The sequence below is a fragment of the Ovis canadensis genome, chromosome 2, assembly GCF_042477335.2.
Source record: "Ovis canadensis isolate MfBH-ARS-UI-01 breed Bighorn chromosome 2, ARS-UI_OviCan_v2, whole genome shotgun sequence".
NCBI classification, from domain to species: domain Eukaryota; kingdom Metazoa; phylum Chordata; class Mammalia; order Artiodactyla; family Bovidae; genus Ovis; species Ovis canadensis.
The window spans coordinates 88,525,950-88,544,789 of record NC_091246.1 but is presented as its reverse complement, the minus strand read 5'-3'; the positions used below and the strand labels follow the sequence as shown (position 1 = coordinate 88,544,789).

The window sequence follows — 18,840 nt, the reverse complement described above, 5'->3', positions numbered from 1 at the left end:
CTGGTGTCTCAGATGGTTTAAAAAAAAAAAAGACAAAACTGCCTGCAATGTGGGAGACCTAGGTTCGATACCAGGGTCAGGAAGATCCCCTGGAGAAGGGAGTAACAACCCGTTCCAGTATTCTTGCCTGGAGAATTCCATGGACAGAGGAGCCTGGCAGGCTACAGTCCATGGGATCACAAAGAGTCGAACACAACTGAACTACTAACACACACACACACACACACACACACATACACACACTCCAACATTTAAAAGTCAGGAATTTTCACATAAAAGTCCAGATATCTGGCTTCCCTTGAATAATCAGATCTCTCAACACTGTCCCAGCCTTTCCTCGTGGAATGGGAGCTAAGAGGCTGTCACCCCTTTAGGCATTCACTGGCCACTTTTCCATAGTCCCTACCACTCCCTATTGTAGGCCTCGGTCCACTGTCCTCACCGACACACCTGGCCCCTGTGGTTCATGGGCGCTTTATCAGAATGCTGCTGTGCCCCAGGCACTGGGCCAGCTGCTGCGGATCTTTCTGATCCCTAATTTGGAACTAGTATCAGTAGTCCTAAGGGACTGGGGCCTCGGAATGATATCAGCAGATTGACATCAACAAGGAAACACATGTAGAAAGTAAGGGAGGCCAGAACAAGAACAAAGCAAAACAAGTGTGTCTGGGGTTGCTGGAAGCTTGAAAGGAAGAGTGAGTTTTTCATGAAGGGGCTGGATTCAGAGGGTGTGAAAATCAGGTGATAAATGTCGAAGAGGCAGCGATGTATCTAAGGACATAAATCCTACTTGACACTCAGTAGCTGAGGGAAGGTTACTCACAAGTTCAGCCTTTTATTTTTATTTGCAAACTTACTGCCTTTCTTCCAAAAGCCTAAGTGAGCGATTTTAATCCCATAGAAGAAAAAGAAGCACTCGTTAGCATAGATTTGCAAGAGCTGAATATGAGAAGAGCTCCATAGGACAAAATCACCTCTGTTTACACCTTGTGTATGACATAGATATGTTACCACATGTTGGATATAGCTGTCCCCATGTAACTGTGTACTCAGGAGGCTCTTAGGGAAGTTTAACACACAAACATTATTCCCCCACAGATTGCTAAGCAGAACTTCTGCAGTGAGTCAGTGCTCTGAGAGCTTTTTTTGAGTGAGAATTTGAATTTGAAGGTTAAAATATTCCTTTTATTCTGACTTGAGTCTGAAGTGAGAATATGGCTGTTTCCTCATTTAACCTCCATCTCTTAAGGGTTTGTTTTTTTTTTAACTTAAGAAAATTACTTGCTTTGACATGAACAACTGTTATAAAGGAGTAAACCAAAGAAAGCCTTTTAATGGAAAGCAGTTAATTTTGGTGGACCATACAGCCCCTTTTTAGGTAAAATCAAACAAAAAGCTTTAAATTGGGCTGACTTATAAATATCTTTTAGCTCAGGATACATATTGATTTTGACGAAAAATTTTCACACAGGGAGAGAAGAGAAACAAAGTCAACCCAAATCAAGCACTGTAAGAAACTTTAAAAAATTGTATGGATCTACAAATATAAATGTTATGTTTGTAGGGAGTGGATAGGAAATGACAAATACATAACTCCCATACTATTGATTCACAAAACTTTAATAATAAAAATAAATTCACAAATTAAAAAGAAAAAAACACCTTAGACTAAAATGTTAATACTACCAAACATGGTTCTGGAAGTTAGCCAGGGCAGCCTTTCATTAGACTGAAAGTTTTCCTCTTGACATTCTTCCTTGTGTTTAAGGGAAGGCATCTGGGGAAGGAGGGCAGTGGGTTCTTGCCTAGGACGTTTCAAGTATTGACACTGACATTGGTGCCCACCCACAGAGATAATGAGAGTCTGATAAGATTTAACAACCTCATGCTGGGCTGAAATAGAGGCTCCTGTTGGAACTTTGGCAGACAAGGAAGAGAGATGTCCTTCAGCAGATGCATGGATAAGAAAGCTGTGGTACATATACACAAGGGAATATTACTCAGCCATTAAAAAGAATACATTTGAATCAGTTCTGAGGTGGATGAAACTGGAGCCTATTATACAAAGTGAAATAAGTAAGAAAGAGGAACACCAATACAGTATACTAATGCATGTATACTAACAGTATAGAATTTAGAAAGATAGTAACGATGACCCTGTATGCAAGACAGCAAAAGAGACATGCAGATGTACAGAAGAGTCTTTTGGACTCTGTGGGAGAGGGCGAGGGTGGGATGATTTGAGAGAATATCATTGTTCAGTTGAGTCACTCAGTCATGTCCAACTCTTTGCAACCCCAAGAACTGCAGCATGCCAGGCCTCCCTGTCCATCACCAACTCCTGGAGTCCGCCCAAACTCATGTCCATTGAGTCAGTGATGCCATCCAACCATCCCATCCTCTGTCATCCCCTTCTCCTGCCCTCAGTCTTACCCAACATCAGGGTCTTTTCCAATGAATCAGCTCTTCTCATGAGGTAGCCAAAGTATTGGAATTTCAGCTTAAACATCAGTCCTTCCAATGAACACCCAGGATTGATCTCCTTTAGGATGGACTGGTTAAATCTCCTTGCAGTCCAAGGGACTCTTACGAGTCTTCTCCAACACCACAGTTCAAAAGCATCAATTCTTCTGCACTCAGCTTTCTTCACAGTCCAACTCTCACATCCATACATGACTACTGGAAAAACCATAGACTTGACTAGACAGACCTTTGTTGACAACATGTATATTATCATATGTGAAACAGATTGCCAGTCCAGGTTCAATGCATGAGACAGGGTGCTTAGGGCTGGTGCACTGGAATGACCCTGAGGGATGGGATGGGGAAGGGAGGTGGGAAGGGGGTTCAGGATGGGAAACACATGTACACCCATGGCTGATTCACATCAATGTATGGCAAAAACCACTACAATATTGTAAAGTAATTAGCCTCCAATTTAAATAAATTTTTTTAATCAAGTAATGGATTAACTATCAAGTGTCTGAAACATTTTCCTTTAAGCACCAAATTTAACATTCACTTTAACATAGGCATTTTTTCTAAAATTGATTGCAGTATTCTATGCCTTTATGGAAAGAATTTATTAATAGAAATTACTTTTAATGCTTAAGGATATGATGATGAATGTTATTGCATTCTCTTAAATATAAAATCTTTAAAATGACTGAAGTACATAAAATTATCTACTTTTATGACATTCTAACATGTATACTATCATGTGAAAAAAAAAATTATCTACTTTTATACTTAAAGGCCCTAAACTTACATAATTTGCAATTTTTGTACTAGTTTTTCAGAATCTCTGGCATCTTCTTCACTGAAATGATACCAAAGTAACTTTCTTTTGTAATTGAGAATTAGTATCTAGCAGTCATTAATACTACATAAGACTTGCTTCAGAAAAGTTGGGTTTGAATATATGTATATCACGGAACTTGGTTAAATTAAGAACTTAATGATACCTCAGTTGTGACAATAAGATCTAACCTAGAGTATCATACTGTGAAGTTTAATTAAAATAGAGCATGCAGAGCTGCTTGAGTACTAATAAACAGTCAATAAATACAAAAGAAAAAAAAAGGAAGAGAGGTACCAATTATTAAGGATACCTGTGCCACATGACACAAAGTGCTTTATAGATATGTTCCTTTCTGATCCTCCAAAAACCCTCCTGAGAATAGGTATTTATTGCTCTTGTCCCTATTTTACTAAAGAAGAGACTAAAGGTTCAGAGAAGATCACCAGCTCATAAGTCATAGAACCAAGCTCTGAATTAGCTATCTTAACTGTCTCACTCAGAAGCCCTCTATTATTTTAGTTTATTTTACTGAAGTATAGTTGCTTTACAATGTTGTATTTTTACTGTACAGCAAAATAATTCAGTTACACATATATAAATTATTTTTTGATACTGAATATAGTCCCCTGTGCTATACACATGGGACCTTGTTTATCCATTCTGTGTATAATAGCTTGCATCTGCTAATCCCAAACTATCCTTCCCCTACCCCCTCTTAACCTTGATGGCAATATTATGGGATCAGCAGTCCAGAAGCCTTAAGTATCAGGGCCTGCTGTCCTGACTTCAGCAAGTCCAGTGAATTTCAGCAAACCAAAGCACTGTTATTTGGGAGCTGTGCGTTTATATGCTTTGATTAAGAAATATGAGGAGTACATGTGATACACAAAAAGCACTGTTCTAGTTGGGAGGGATCCAAAGAGGAATACAGCCTCAGTCTCCAAGATATGGACATCCTAACTGGAGAGACAGACTTTGCAAATATTACAGGGGAGGGTGCATAGGCCCTAAGCTGGAACATTGGTGATCAGATGAATGAAGGGTCTGCTTTTCACATCCTGTCCCCGTGGTTATGGTCCATGTTTTGACATTCTTCGCAGATCTGAGAGTAGAAGGGTAGGACTGATGAAGAAATTTCTTTTAAATTCTAGCCCAAATGGCAGAATATCTTTTATTGTTGGACACCAAATAGCTATTTTAAACTTGTGTAAATACTGTTGAATTAGTTTCAACAAACCTGTGTAAAATAGCAAGTTTTCTTAAGTGTTCCACTCCATGTGCCATGGGCTCTCCTTCACTCTTCTTGGTGATGCTTGCAATAATGAGGCTGCTCATGGTTGATTGCTTAGTGGGTATTATTATCTCACCTACTCTTCACCACAGCTTTGTGAGACGGATATTAATACAAGCATGCCCTTTTATAGCTGAGGACACCAAGACTCAGAAAGGCAAAGCAATTTGCTCAAAGTCACACAGCTAAAAAGTGGCAGATCTTGGGTTCAAACCTATACCCTGGCTTCAAAGCCTGTGTTCTTAACTTCTTTTAGCTACTGAAAATAATCCTTTCCTGGATGTGATATAATCTGATATTTGCATACTTCTTTAATAGGTATTAGACAACTTTACCAAGGAACTAATCTCTATGTTAAGAAAATCTAAAATCTAAATTTTAGATCTACAAACTCAGTGTCAAAAATAAAGCAGCTCTTTGACTTAAGAAAACACACAAGTTATTTTTTCCATCAACCAACACTTAATGAATGTTGCTTTCACTGATTTCTCTACCTCTGCTTTTTATTCTAACAAAATGAATTCAGCATAGATTTTTCTGTTGACTTTCTGTTTTATATGTCAGAATTCTAAGGCCTGAAAGGTTCTGCTCCTGTCTGGGGAAATTTGTTGAAAAAAGGGTTGAGAATGCCAGAGGTTCCTAAAGTGGAACTGAGGTCAGTGTTGGAAGGAGAAATCTGTGTCCATGCCCTTTTTAAGAAAGGAAGAAATTAGGGGCCAAAAAGCACTAGTTCTTAGTCGCAGATCTGTTGAGACTGAAAATCTTTTCCTTGACTTATCAACCAAGACGTACGGACAAGAATTCAGAGGTACCTTAAAGCCAGGTAATGACCTTGCTGGAAGGCCTGAGGGGAAGTGGGCAGAGGAAGGGCAGCAGATTCAGGCTCTCCTAGAGCCCCAGGAGCTTGGACGCCCATGGTCCAGCTGCCCAAATGGCATGAGTGGGTCATGCCATGTTAGGCAGCTGATCAGCTCATAGGCTCATCTCCAACACCCGCCACTGGATTCTAGACTTTTTCTTAGAGAAATGTTATAGAGAAGAGACACCCGGTGGTAAACAGGATGATCTTCACTACTGATCCATCCCTTTTCCTCTTGCTCAGTTGACATAATGGAAGTTATTCAATAGTATTAAATAGCACCCTCTTGAACCCCCTCCCTCCTCCCTCCTATCCCAAGAAATTCAGCTTGGATTGGGACCAGTTTGAATCCTAATCCAATGATGCTACAGTTGCCAGGGCTACTCTCCACGGGGAATGTGCTGACGGGAGCCCATTGCCGCTTGCAGGTGAGTTTTCATTCCTGCCTCTCAGGCCACCTTCCACGAGGTGTCCACAGGCTGTGGGATGCTAGCTAGGTGCAGATGTGCTCCGACTTAAGGATGCGCATCACGTCTGTCCTAGTCACATGTCGCACCCTCTCCCTGCACCTTCTCAGCCCCTGGTTCAAGGAAGGGAGGCGCTGGCTATTGGAGATACTGTCCCACCAGCCCCAGGAGACCACCCTGACCATTTGGAAGCACTGAGGTGCCGAGTTCATCGTCTCAGTATCCCATTGAGGTCAACGATAAAAACTATTCCAACAAGCTGGTTTCCTTCACATTCCCGTGTACCTTTTTTAAAGTAAGCACCAAACATGGTTCTCTTCACTTGCAAATACTGTTTCCTTGCCCACCTTCTTCACTGTGCTTCAGGTCACTCCATCACCTGTTGTCATTCAGCCTTTCACTGCTCTTATTCCTTCTCCTCCACCAGCTTTAGCCTCCTTTTAGGTATATCCTGTTCAGTTCTTGTCCCCCTGCCCCAGTCCTCATCTAAGGAAGTACCTAACAACAATCTAGGAATCGCCACAGCAGCAAGAATGTGTGAGTTTTGTCAGCCACCCCTGGATCCAATTCTGACCATGTTGGTATTAATTTAATAAATTAATCAAAGAATATGATTGTATGTGTGTTATACCTGGCTCCATGAGAGAGGGGGTAAAGACTTAATCACATCTGTCTCTAGCAGATGTTTGAAAGTTTGGAACTGATAACACGAAGACCGGTGTGTGTGTGTACAGAGGCAGCATCTCAAAAGTTAAAAATGCAGTAGTGTATCTCCACTGTGTAGAAATATGGTTTTGGCCTAGCTTTGCAAACATGAACTCCACATTCTGTTTCCTTGGCAAATGAAGAGAATGCCAGCTGCTTATTCGCCTGCTTTACCTCAGGGAAAGAGTGGAGGTTACCAAAAAATTAGTTGGCTGGTATAATTCATCAGCTTACTGCAGGATTATACATACACATCACACCACTCACACACAAGGCATAGATTATGTGTAAAGCCACCATGAACATGTGTTTAATATTTATGAAGGAATTTAGATCACCTTAAAATCCCAGACTTTGGCAGTCTCACTTATATAATAGACTACTGTTATTAAAATGGCAGAAAAAAGTTTTTCTACTGAAGGCAATCCCTAGAAGTCAATTTTTTAAAAAGCCTTCTTGTTTTGATGCAAAATTCAATTTCTGATTGAAGCACTTGCATCCTTTGTCATGGGTCTAACAAAATCCAGAATAGGCAGGTTTTTGCAGAAAAGTAAAAATGAGGTGATTTTTCTCCCCAAGGCATACTTTTGTATTAGTGTGTTAAAATAGCTTTAGGTAAAATTTTAGGCACATGGAAAAAGAATGTGTATAACATATACTATAAAGAGAAGAATATTTATTACTGTGTTTTAAACTAGAGCCTTATCTTGTACACAAAACCCATCAGTTATTAGTTCATTCATATGTGAGTTTTCAGCAGCCTACCAAGTTAATGAGCCATTGAAGCATTCCACAGAATCACAGGAGTATCTCTCAAGTCTCATTAATATCTCTAAGTTTATTGGGAGAGTGTTGTGATGACCAGGAAAATATTATTAACCTGCTCACAATGTTGCTTCAAATAATCTGGAATTTTCAGATGAACAGGAATGAAAGTTTCTATTTTAGAACTGAAGTAAGAAAACAGAAATGGTGTGTTCCCACCTCTTCTGTCCCTCTCCCCAAGATGCCACTTCTACCAGCTCACTCAGACGAGCTTGCTTTCCGCCAGCAGTTTCCATCACAGCCGAGTCCTTTCCTGAGCTGCATCCAGGAGGTTGCCTCCTGGCCCCTGCAGGCTGTGCAGCAGCAGGTGATGCCCTGAGCATGGAGCTGTGGCTGCTCTGGGCCACCTGCCCTTCCCTGGGAGCACACCTCCCACTTCCTCCCGAAGCCTTTTGCACCTTTCCCAGCCCTTCCAAGCATGTTGCACCCATGGTATTCAGTGCTTTTTGCCTGTAATATGAGATTATAAATGAAAGGGAAGTTTAGAACATGGTTTTTCATTCGGGGTTTTTCCCAGGTAGCCTTCCTTCCTTATTAACCTCTAGGAAGTATTTCTGTTGGCGAAAAGCTGTGAAATGAACTCCTGGGACTGCTGTTTCCTGGCAAGGAATACTGGCATCTACAAACCCCAGTGGGTCTCTGCAAACCTCGAAAGGGTCTCAGGTCCAGCCCTTCCCCTTGGCATATCCTCTCTAAAAATGACAGGGCAAGGCTGGACCTGCCATGAAGATATCTTCGCCAAGTGTTCTGTTTCATCAGATGTTAAAATAACTGTGTCCTGTTCTGTAATGCAGGGCACGTCCTACCCCTAGTGGAATAATATATTTTAAGTGATTTCTGAAAATGGGCCGTGAAAGCCGTCTGCCACATGGCCCATGTTTGCACATCTCTATGTAGTTACGATTGCGGAATTTGACAGTGTAACTCTGAATCTGATTAATTAAGAATGTGTAAAAAACAAAGTTCTTGCATTACAGCTCGTTCCTTATCTTTGTGTCTTTTACTGTGATGTTGTAGAACTTGGATCATATGGAAAACTAAAATATTATGACACAATGACTGAAGAAGGTAAGAATGATTTTAGAATTGTATGCATTGGCTTTTTTTTTTTTTTAATTTATGGTGTCTGTGGCCTGCCCATTTTTTCAGTCTTTATTTTTTCCCCCTTTGCATGACTTCAGTGACATTGTGTGATTTATCATTCTTTCTGCATTTTCGTCTAGTCTCTGCCATTGTGTTGATTTGGAATTGGAGACATGCAATACCATGAGTGATCATGTTATTCCATTCAAACGATCCAAACCATCTCAGTTGTGTAACGCACTCAGCGAAATGGTGTCAGCAATGTAAACACAAGCCCACACCCACTGGGTCACCGTTAGCTCCTCCACATGCTCACAACATAGAAAAATACATCGGACCAATACTTCCTTTTAATATGCCCCTAATTTGGGGGTGGGGGGAGATATGTATCTGCTGGTGATATTCCGATTTATGCAAAGGAATGAGCAATCTAAAGGAATCCCTAGATTCAAAATGGAAACCTGTTTCTGATGCAGAGGACTGTAAGCTCCTGTCCTTTTCTCCCACAGCCCATGCTAACTCACCTGAGAGAGGCCAGGGTCAGTTCTTCCAGCCAGTAGGGCTGTATATATTGGAGTTCACACCATGTGAGATTGGACATATCATTTTGAGCATTTCCCCTGAGTAAATGAAGTCTGGCAGAGATTTATTTTTCACTGTATCTACAATTCCAGACACTGTCCCAGAGCACAGTCTTCCCTCAGTCAGAATGACTTTTCTGAAATAAGTGCACCATGGAACAGCAACTTGAAAATTTTGCATTCTGGTAAAAGGAGTTGTTCTCTTGTCCTAATCCCACACATAGCTCCACTTTTTTACTAATAAATGATATTTGTAAGTTATGAAAACATTTGGAGTTTTCACATGCTTTTTTCACTGATACTGACAAGAAAGCCAAAGGTACCCTAGGAAGGGGAATCAGTTCATTTTGTCCTTCAACATGAGAGAAACTCCCCAAAGTGTTGCATATCTTGTTTTCAGCTTCTAGTATTTCTGAGTTGCCTTAGTTTGCCAAAGAATTCCTAGTCACCTTGCACGAAGGAGGCAGAATATCAGACAGCCCTCGGTAAGAGGAAGGCCCTTCTCAGCCCCTCCCCACTCCGGCTTCTGCAAAGCTCTGGGGTCCTTCTTTACTTTTATCTGTTTTGTCAGTTAACCATGGTGGTGTTTTCTAAAGCAGCGGGCCACAGTTAGAATCTCAGACTGGGCTCTGTTGTAACCCAAGGCCCTCCCAACAATGTGGGGGAAGTGCAGATCCTTGGGCAATGAAAGCCCTAAAGGCAGAAAGCATCCTATCCTACCACCATGGGGACAGAAAGAGCAGTCCCTGCCTTAAAGGAAGGCTCCTGTCCCAGCTGTTATCACTCCATGTCTTCACACCACTTTTACTTTTCTTGGTGATTGGTTTGGGAAGCCAAAACTTTGGGGCTCACTGACTTTATAATTTTATTGCTTTTCCAGCCATCTCACAGCCCTCAGTCTAAACTTCATGGCTTGACTGGCCAGTGGGTTTGCTACCTTCTACCTGAATAGTTACGACCCCTCACACTCTCTCATCCCTCCATCCTGTCCTCTGCCTTCCGCCCTTAGCTTCTTGTTACCAGAGCTGCTTCTGGCTTCTTGTTGCTTCTGTTGACCTGTTTCTCCCTTATCCTTCCTTTCCTTCCTCTTTCCACATCTATGGGAGCAAACTGCCATTGGAGCGCTCCCTTTCTCTTCTTCCCCGCACCAGAAAATTCAGCATCACATGAAGATGCAAAAGTGCTGCTTCTGATCTGATGATACCAACTGATATCGAACAGCTGGGCTTTCTAGGCAGGCAAACAGAGTCAAAATAATGTCTAGCATGAGAAGCATGACCAGCCCTTAGCAAAACTGTAAAATTGTATTTGGGGACCTTCATGGGTCACCTTTAAGATTCCTTATCCTTCCCTGGACTGCCCACCCCTTCATGCATATCCCTTTGTGTCCTATTCTTAGCTGAAAATTCATCCCAGTTACAGTGATAGCTAATAGTAGCTAAGGGAGCATTTTTTAAGTACATTCTATGAAATATTACTATCAGATCATGTCATTAGGGATTTTGCAGCCATCCGGGGAAAAAAAGAAAGCAAGCTTGATTTTGTTATTAAGTAAGCGGGAGAGCTTCTGAATTAAGCTAAATAGATTTCTTTACCATGTAGCTTGTCAGAGCCTTCCATGTGCACCTATGCACTGCCGCATATAATAATAAATCGTATAGAGGGATGGAGGCTTCCCTGGTGGCTCACTGGTAAAGGATCCGCCTGAAGCGCAGGAGTCATGGGTTCAATCCCCGAGTCAGGAAGATGCCCTGGAGGAGGAAATGGCAACCCATTTCAGTATTCTTGCCTGGAGAACTCCATGGACATAGGAGCCTGGCAGGCTACAGTCCGTAAGGTCAGAAAGAGCCGGACACGACTGAAGCAAATTAGCATGCACGCAGAGGGATAGAGTTTGCCATATTGCCCAGACTTTTTTGGTCAGAGAAACCATTCTTCCACATAGCTTCTTGTGGGACTCTTTCAGAAATGCTGGTTAAGGCATTATCCTTTATCTAGAATAGTAACCTTTGAAAGACAAGTTTTCCAAACACATAACAATCCCTCTCAGGCACTTATAGAAAGGATGACTGGAGCAGCGGGTGGGGTGGGGTGGGTCTCCATCCAGTCACCTCAGATTGCACCCTTTTGGCAGCTGCCTCCACGACAAGCCAGGCCTGGCTTAAACCTAATTCTGGGATTCCATCTAAAAGACTCAAGGCCAGTTCAGTAACCTCAGACCTGGCAACAGCCATGCATGACTTTCAAATTCCTCCTCTCACTGAAAATAATAATAATAACTGTGATTTATAGCATCTCCATGTTACACAACTTAAGGAAGTATGATAAAGATGAAGATGTTATGGGCAATAGGGGACTAGTATAGCCTTCAAGAAATATCCCTCTCCATTTGAGCATTTCTTTTCACAATTTTAGAAATGTGACTAGCCCTTGACTGGGCTATTATACTTGCCCATGTGACCAGTCATTATTTGTAACTGTTTCTGGAGATTTCTCTCGATGTTTTGTGAAGTCAGCTACTTGCAATGAGGCCTGCTTTTTTTTCCCTAAAGTGGATTAAGTGGAAAGATGAATTACATATGCCACCCCCATCCTAAGAAAAATTGTATGATGATCTACTAAGTATAGAGAATGGTCTTGCACGTATTCAGTCCGTTATTTTAAGCACCTGCTTTTTGCAAGTTATTCTGCTAGGTGTTTCGTTGAAGTACAAGAGTAAAAAGTTTGCCCTCATGGAACTTACAAATGGGGAAGAAATAAAACACTGAGTTTTAATAATCACTGAGCCACCAGGAAGAGAGTGGTAAGTCCCATAGGTATTCAGAAAAAAGATAATAGGCTACAGGAAGAGGAAAGATTGCTTTCAGTGGTGGGGGATGGGGAAGGAGAGGATTTTGCGAAGGTGGTCTTTGACCTGGGTCCTAAAAGATCAGTAAATATGGGTTATATTGGTGTAGGAGGAATGGTTCCCACCAGGCCCACCAGGCTAAGGGATGAAAGAAGGGGCCACACCAAGCCTTACTGAGTGCCCCCCACCTGCCAGGCACAATGCGCTGAGTGTAATTTAATACATATTAAATTTATATATATAAATGTAATCCTTGTAATGATCACAGGTAGATTTTACTGATGATGAGAAAACCAAAGCCCAAGCAGTATTCTATTAGATGTGGAAACTTTAAGATTCAGAGAAGCAAAGTGATTGGCTCTGGGACTCAGAGGTAGTAAGTTGCAATGTGGAAGCTGAACTCAGGACCACTCACCGCCTTCTCAGCTCCACTGCGGTTGCTCGGCAAGGTGGTATAAGGAACTGGACAGTGCAGATAGGCTGCAGTGTAGGGGTAGGAAGAAAGGCTTGATGGAGACCAGATCATGGGAAAAGTTGAACCACAGGCTAAGGAATGACAGTGAGCTACTGACTGAAACACAGCCTCCGTACTTGAATACTATACCTTTAAAATTTTATTTTTATAGAACGGTCTGGGGCTTCCCTGGTGGTCCAGTGGCTAATGCTCCACGCTCCTGTGCAGAAGGCCAGGGTTTGATCCCTAATCAAGGGTCTAGATCCCACATGCTACAGCTAAGAGTTTGTATACTTCAACCAAAGATCCTACATGCTACAACTAAATTTTAATATTTTAAAATTTTAAACTTTGACATTTTAAATTTTAATATTAAGTTTAATGCTTTTAAATTTAAAAAAAAAAAACTGCTTACTCTCAGACACTGGAAAAAAGTGTAACATATTTTGTAAAGTTTGCCCCTCCCCCCTTCAGAGCCCAATTCCTCCCTCCCTTGTCTCAGGTGCTCAGAACCTAAATCAGAAAAGCTGCCTGGGCCACACCCAACTTCCTCTCCTACCCTGAACCAATCAGAATTTTATCCACTCACTCATTCATTCCCTCCCTGAAGGAAGTGGCAACCCAGTCCTGTATTCTTGCCTGGAGAATTCCATGGACAGAGGAGCCTGCAGGCTATAGTCCCAGTGGTCACAAAGAGTTGGGCACGACTGAGCAACTAAACAACAGCATTCATTCTCTAACGTATTCTTTCAGCAACCATCATTTTGGACCAGGCATTAGACTGAGTACAGGGCTCGTGGAGATTAAAGATAGCTCTCCTCCTAAAGAATTCACATTTCAGCGGGGGACACAGGCAGCAAGATGAGTAACATGGTGGGCAAACCCAAGGTGCCAGGGAGCCCAGTGGAAATGAGGACAGGATTCTCAGAAGAGGCCATGTCTCCACTCCCTCATTCCTGCTTCCCAAGGTGATGGCTCTCCTACCCTACCAACTGCCTGATACTAATGTGTTCACTTGATAATAGCTGAGCACCTGCTCTGAATGAATCATGTTCCTAGATTTGATCTGTAACAAGATGTTTCCAGAGATTCAAGCAAGTGGCTCTAGGGATAGTCTTTTAGTGACCTCAGTTCCCCCTACTTGGGCAGCCATTCGTTTATCTCCTCATGGGATGATACTTAATATTCTTGGAAGAGCAATCTCCAGTTTTTACTTAAGATAAATAACCCATAGTTTAACAGATAAACATATTCTACAACACAGGGAAGTGTATTCAGTATCTTATAATAACCTATAATGGAAAAGAATCTGAAAAAGAATACACATATGCATATATATATTCATATATATATATAACTGAATCATTTTGTTATACACCTGAAACTAACACCACATTGTAAATCAGCTATTCTTGAGTTTAAAAATAAATCAGTAACCCATAGTTTATTTCTCAGCTACAGATAACCCAAATTCATACCATTATCACTCTGGAAAATCCTCAATAAATTGAACTTGGCTTCCTTACTAAAGTTACTTTAAATGAAAATGTAAAAAGTTCAAAAGAAAGCTTGTGTGATGGAACAGAGGAATTCAAAGAAGAGATGTCTTTCCACCAATGGCAGTATACACAACTACTCATTTCTGCTCTTTGGAGATAAACATTCATAAAGACATGTAGATAAGTAGGTAAACAGAACTCATGACTAAGGATACTTTGCAAATATGCAATGTATTGTGCTAAACTCATTGCCATTTAACAGAAGCCATGTCTAGAAAAATAATTTCTCCACTTTTTAAAAAGTCAATCTTTGTTCATTTGTATAAAGGATAACAAAGATAAGTTTAATATCAAGGGTAAGAATAATAATGATCTTTTCCTTTTCGAAATTAAGGCTTGTTTCATGGCAACCAATAACCCCTTTACCAAGCTAAGAAACTAATAATGTCTTATATGAATCATGGGTTCCTCAGTTAGTCATGGGTGAGTTTTGAAAATTTCAAAGAAACAGAAGCACCCTAAGGTTACATAGTCTAGCCAGTTATTTTACATTTGTAAGGGCAGTGAAATCTTCCCTGATGGCTCAGAATGTAAAGAATCTGCCCAGGAGACCTCTGTTCAATCCGTAGATTGGAAAGATTCTCTGGAGAAGGGAATGGCAAACCACTCCAATATTCTTGCATGGAGAACTCTGTAGATAGAGAAGCCTGGTGGGCTGCAGTCCATGGGGTCAAAGAGTCAGACACGACTGAGCAACTACGACTTTAGCACAGATTCCAGTTCTTCTTCAAAAAGAAATTGAATTTGGTAATACTGTTCATTGGTATTTTCCATTGCCCAAAAGATATCCTCTGAAAATGTAATCCTAAAACGGGTACTTGGTGCTATCTGTGGTTTTCACATTATATTTTAATCCTGGCTTTGAACTGATGAGACTGTGTTATATACTCTGATATATTAAGCAGGATAGGTTCAACTCTAGCAGAAAATCCAAATTAACAGGGACTTACTTCAGACAGAAGTATATCTCTCACGAGTAAAGAAGCAAGCTGTACATGGCTGATATGGAAGCTTCACAATAATCCAAGGCCCAAACTCCTTCATCCTCCTGCTCCATCTTAATATATGACTTTCAACCTCAAGGGCACCTCATGTCCAAGATGGCTGCCACTCCAGCTCCACCATCACATCTGTATTTCAAGAAGTCTTGTGCGTGCTCAGTTGTGTCCAACTGCCAGGCTCCACTGCACTGTCTATGGGATTTTCCAGGCAAGAATACTGGATTAGGTTACCATTTCCTACTCCCAAATTTATTTTCCCCAGCTATTTTGTCTTCTCTTTAAGGAGGCTTCCTTTTAGACCTTCCAAGTAAAATCTGTACAAAACTCTATTACTTGCCTACACCTAGTTCAAGGAAGCTTGGAAATGTAGTATGTCAAGCTGGGTGATGTGCTGTCCCCAGTAATTTAGATAGTATGTCACTAGGAAATGAAAAAGGAAGATATTCATAGGCAACTTGCAATCTCTCCATAACAGACAAATATTGCATTCATAATACTGTGTGTTGATGGGGAGGACTGAGACCAGAGCAAGCTCTGGAGTAAGATTGAGAACTCATCCTAATATAGTCAAAGGTCTGTCTAGTCAAAGCTATGGTTTTTCCAGTAGTCATGTAGGGATGTGAGCATTGGACCATAAAGAAGGCCAAATGCCAAAGAATTGATGCTTTCAAACTGTGGTGCTGGAGAAGACTCTTGAGAGTCCCTTGGACTGCAAGGAGATCAAACCAGTCAATCCTAAAGGAATTCAATCCTAAAAACTCATTGGAAGGACTGATGCTGAAGCTCCAATACTTTGGCCTCCTGATGCGAAGAACTGACTCATTGGCAAAGACCTTGATGCTGGAAAAGATTGAGGGCAAAAGGAGAAGGGGGTGACAGAGGATGAGATGGTTGGATGACATCATGGACTCAATGGACACGAGTTTGAGCAAACTCTGGGAGATGCTGAAGGACATGGAAGCCTGCGTGGCGCAGTTCATGGGGTCACAGAAAGTCAGACATGACTGAATGACTGAACAACAACAACTGGAGATATGGATAAAGTGGATTTGGAGTCTGGTATGGATAAAGTGGATTTGGAGTCTGGAGCTTAGGGGAAAAGTTAGGGTTACAGATGTAAATTTGAAAGTCACAGACTATAAGTCATTTAAAGCTATAGAACTAAAGAATACCTAGCTAGTCAGTAGAAAAGAGGAGGCCAAGGACTGAGCCCTGGGAACTCTAAAGTGTAGGGTCTGGGAAGAGGGGAGAATGCACAGCAAAGGAGACTGGGGTAAGCAGAGGATGGGGAGAGAATGGCATCCCAGAAACCAAGTGAAGAACTTGTTCCAAAGGCGGGCCATGAAAAGGTGATGGCATTAAAGAATTGACAGATGAGATCAAAGAACTGTCTTATAAGATAACAGTTACAGACAGAATGTGAGATGCTTCAAGTCGGGAGTTTGGGCATGGTACTGTTATTGCCAGTGACAAGGTTTAACTGCAGGAGTGGATGGACAAGGTGAGAAAGGGCAGCTGGAAGAGAGCAGGTTAGGGCGGTCAGGAGCCAAGTGTGGCAGGGGTCACCCATGTAAAGTCACCATGGGTGGTAACACGAGTAACAGTGGAGATAAAAATAGTGAACCGTGTTCCAGTATCTTTGGGAATGAGGGAAGCATGAAACCTATATTCTCTTTCAGTTGTAAATCCAAACGTTTACCACAATCAAAATTTTAAATTGTAAACTAATTTTAACCATTCGTTTTATTATAAAATAATTCCATGCATGCAGAGGTAAAAAGCAAACATTACATAAAGAAAGACAGTAAAATGAGTCCCCTTCTTACCCCAGATTCCATTCGTTCCTTAGAGTTGGCCACTTTTTATCAGTTTTTTAACATATTCTCTTTTCTTCTATACACTGTTCTATACGTGGCTTTTGCCTATTAATATATCTAAGCTATTTCCATATTAGCCCTGTTTTACTCTCCCCATTCCTTTTTAGCTGGTGTAGTATTCCACTGCCTGCCTCTTCCCTGGTGGGTTCAATCAGTCCCCTGTCAATGAATATTTAGGATAGTTCCATTTTTATTCATTTAGTTATTACAGTGCTACATGAGCATCTTCTTTGCCCATATAATAAACTCTATTAAGTTGAAGATATAAATGTGTGTGCTGTTCACTCAGTCATGTCTGACTCTTTGCAACCCCATGGATGGTAGAGCACCAGGCTCCTCTATCCATGGAATTTTTCAGGCAAGAGTACTGGAGTGGGTTGCCATTTCCTACTCCAGGGGCTCGTCCTGACCCAGGGATCAAACCTGTGTCTCTTGTGTCTCCTGCATTGGCAGGTGGATTATTTACCACTGTGCCACCTGGGAAGCCCTTTGAAGTATAAACAAACATACAAAATCAAGTTCTAGAAATAAAAATGACAGATCAAAGGACATTCACATTTTAAACTTCGAAAGGTAGTGCCAAATTGCCCTCCAAAGACACTGCATCAATTTACACTCCTACTCACAGTGAAGGCGTGAGCCTTAAACAACAAATTGAAATAAGTCCTTTGAACAGAGATTCAAGCTGACTTCTTTACAGAGCAGATGAGCTTTTGCAAGGTAACTAGCTTCTGATTTACTTGTTTGAGAAACCCAAGTTTTTATTAAAGTTGAGTGAAATCCAGGGTGGAGTTCTGATGGAAGTCTTTGTCCTTTCCAAATGAAGTGACAAGGCTATTCCTCCCACACAGAATATCCAATTTCCACCCCAGCATGTATGCTTCTTGCCTCATCATCATTGATATCCCTATAGAAACTCCAAGGTCCCTGCAGGTTACCTTTCTCCCTCCCAGCTACCTATGAGGGCAGCTCTGTTATGCACGACACCATTTCCAGCACCATGTTATGTTTCATTCATTCCAGGTTGATGGTTTAAGTCATTCGGTCCAACTTTCCATAACCGGATGATGTTTCTGGGCACTTGAACAGATACCCTCTGTTAAGGCTGGGCCTTCTCCAAAAGACAAACAGATTTAACTCACCGGTTATTAACCACATTACTTTTTTAGAGATGTATTCTTACAAGTCTCTCCCTGGGGCTGGATCTTAGGAAGACAGCTGCCTAGTGCGTGTGCATAACCAAACTAACCAACTAGAAACTGGCATCAGATCTGTAGGAAAGATCAAATCAGTTGAGTGGATAAATTCATGGTCTTACTGAAAACCAGAACCAAGGAAGTCTTCTCATTAGAATACATCCAGCTCTTCAAACTTCATTGCATCTTATTTTCATGATCTAAACCATCAGCAGTAAAAGCAGAAAGATTGGACCTGGCAAGTAAAGGCAGATTTTGCCACGTCACATGTGTAGAAAGTGTCTGTTAAGTGGCAGCAGAAGTGAATCATGGATTTTTTTTTTGTCTGTTTCTGACATCCCCAGAGCTGAAAATGCTAAGTCACCTTCATCAGTCAAACTTGAATATTGTTATTATAAATTAGTAATTTCCCACCTCTGTGAAGCTTTCTCTTTAAAAAAAAAAAAAGTGGAAATCTGTTATACCAGGAAGTTGGCATGTTCAGTTAAGCATGGTAAGTTTCTCTTTTGATTAAATCTGAAATGAACTGAATCATCCTGTCTTAGTCATGGGCCACTAAACCTTCAGTCCCATTTAATTAAGAACCCACAGCAGGTCCTGCCACTTCTGTTACAAACCCACATTTCAAATGAGATTGACAGGCACCAGTTTACAATGTAAAGTTGAGGATTCCAAAAAAAATAGAAGAACACAAGTTAACTGACCATTTGCCAACACATGAGATCCAGGTAACAGGAGAGGATGTGTTTATGTGAAACACTGGCTACTACAAAATAAATGTTAGCCAGATCTA

General features: G+C 41.2%; 1 protein-coding gene across 1 annotated transcript in view; it reads left to right on the top strand.

Annotated features, from left to right (window-relative positions):
• Positions 1-18,840, top strand: part of SLC24A2 (solute carrier family 24 member 2) — a 275,605-nt gene that overhangs the window by 204,190 nt on the left and 52,575 nt on the right. Inside the window, exon 5 of the mRNA XM_069576650.2 lies at positions 8,466-8,516. Coding sequence (XP_069432751.1) covers positions 8,466-8,516 — 51 coding nt within the window. The remainder of the gene's footprint in view (positions 1-8,465; positions 8,517-18,840) is intronic.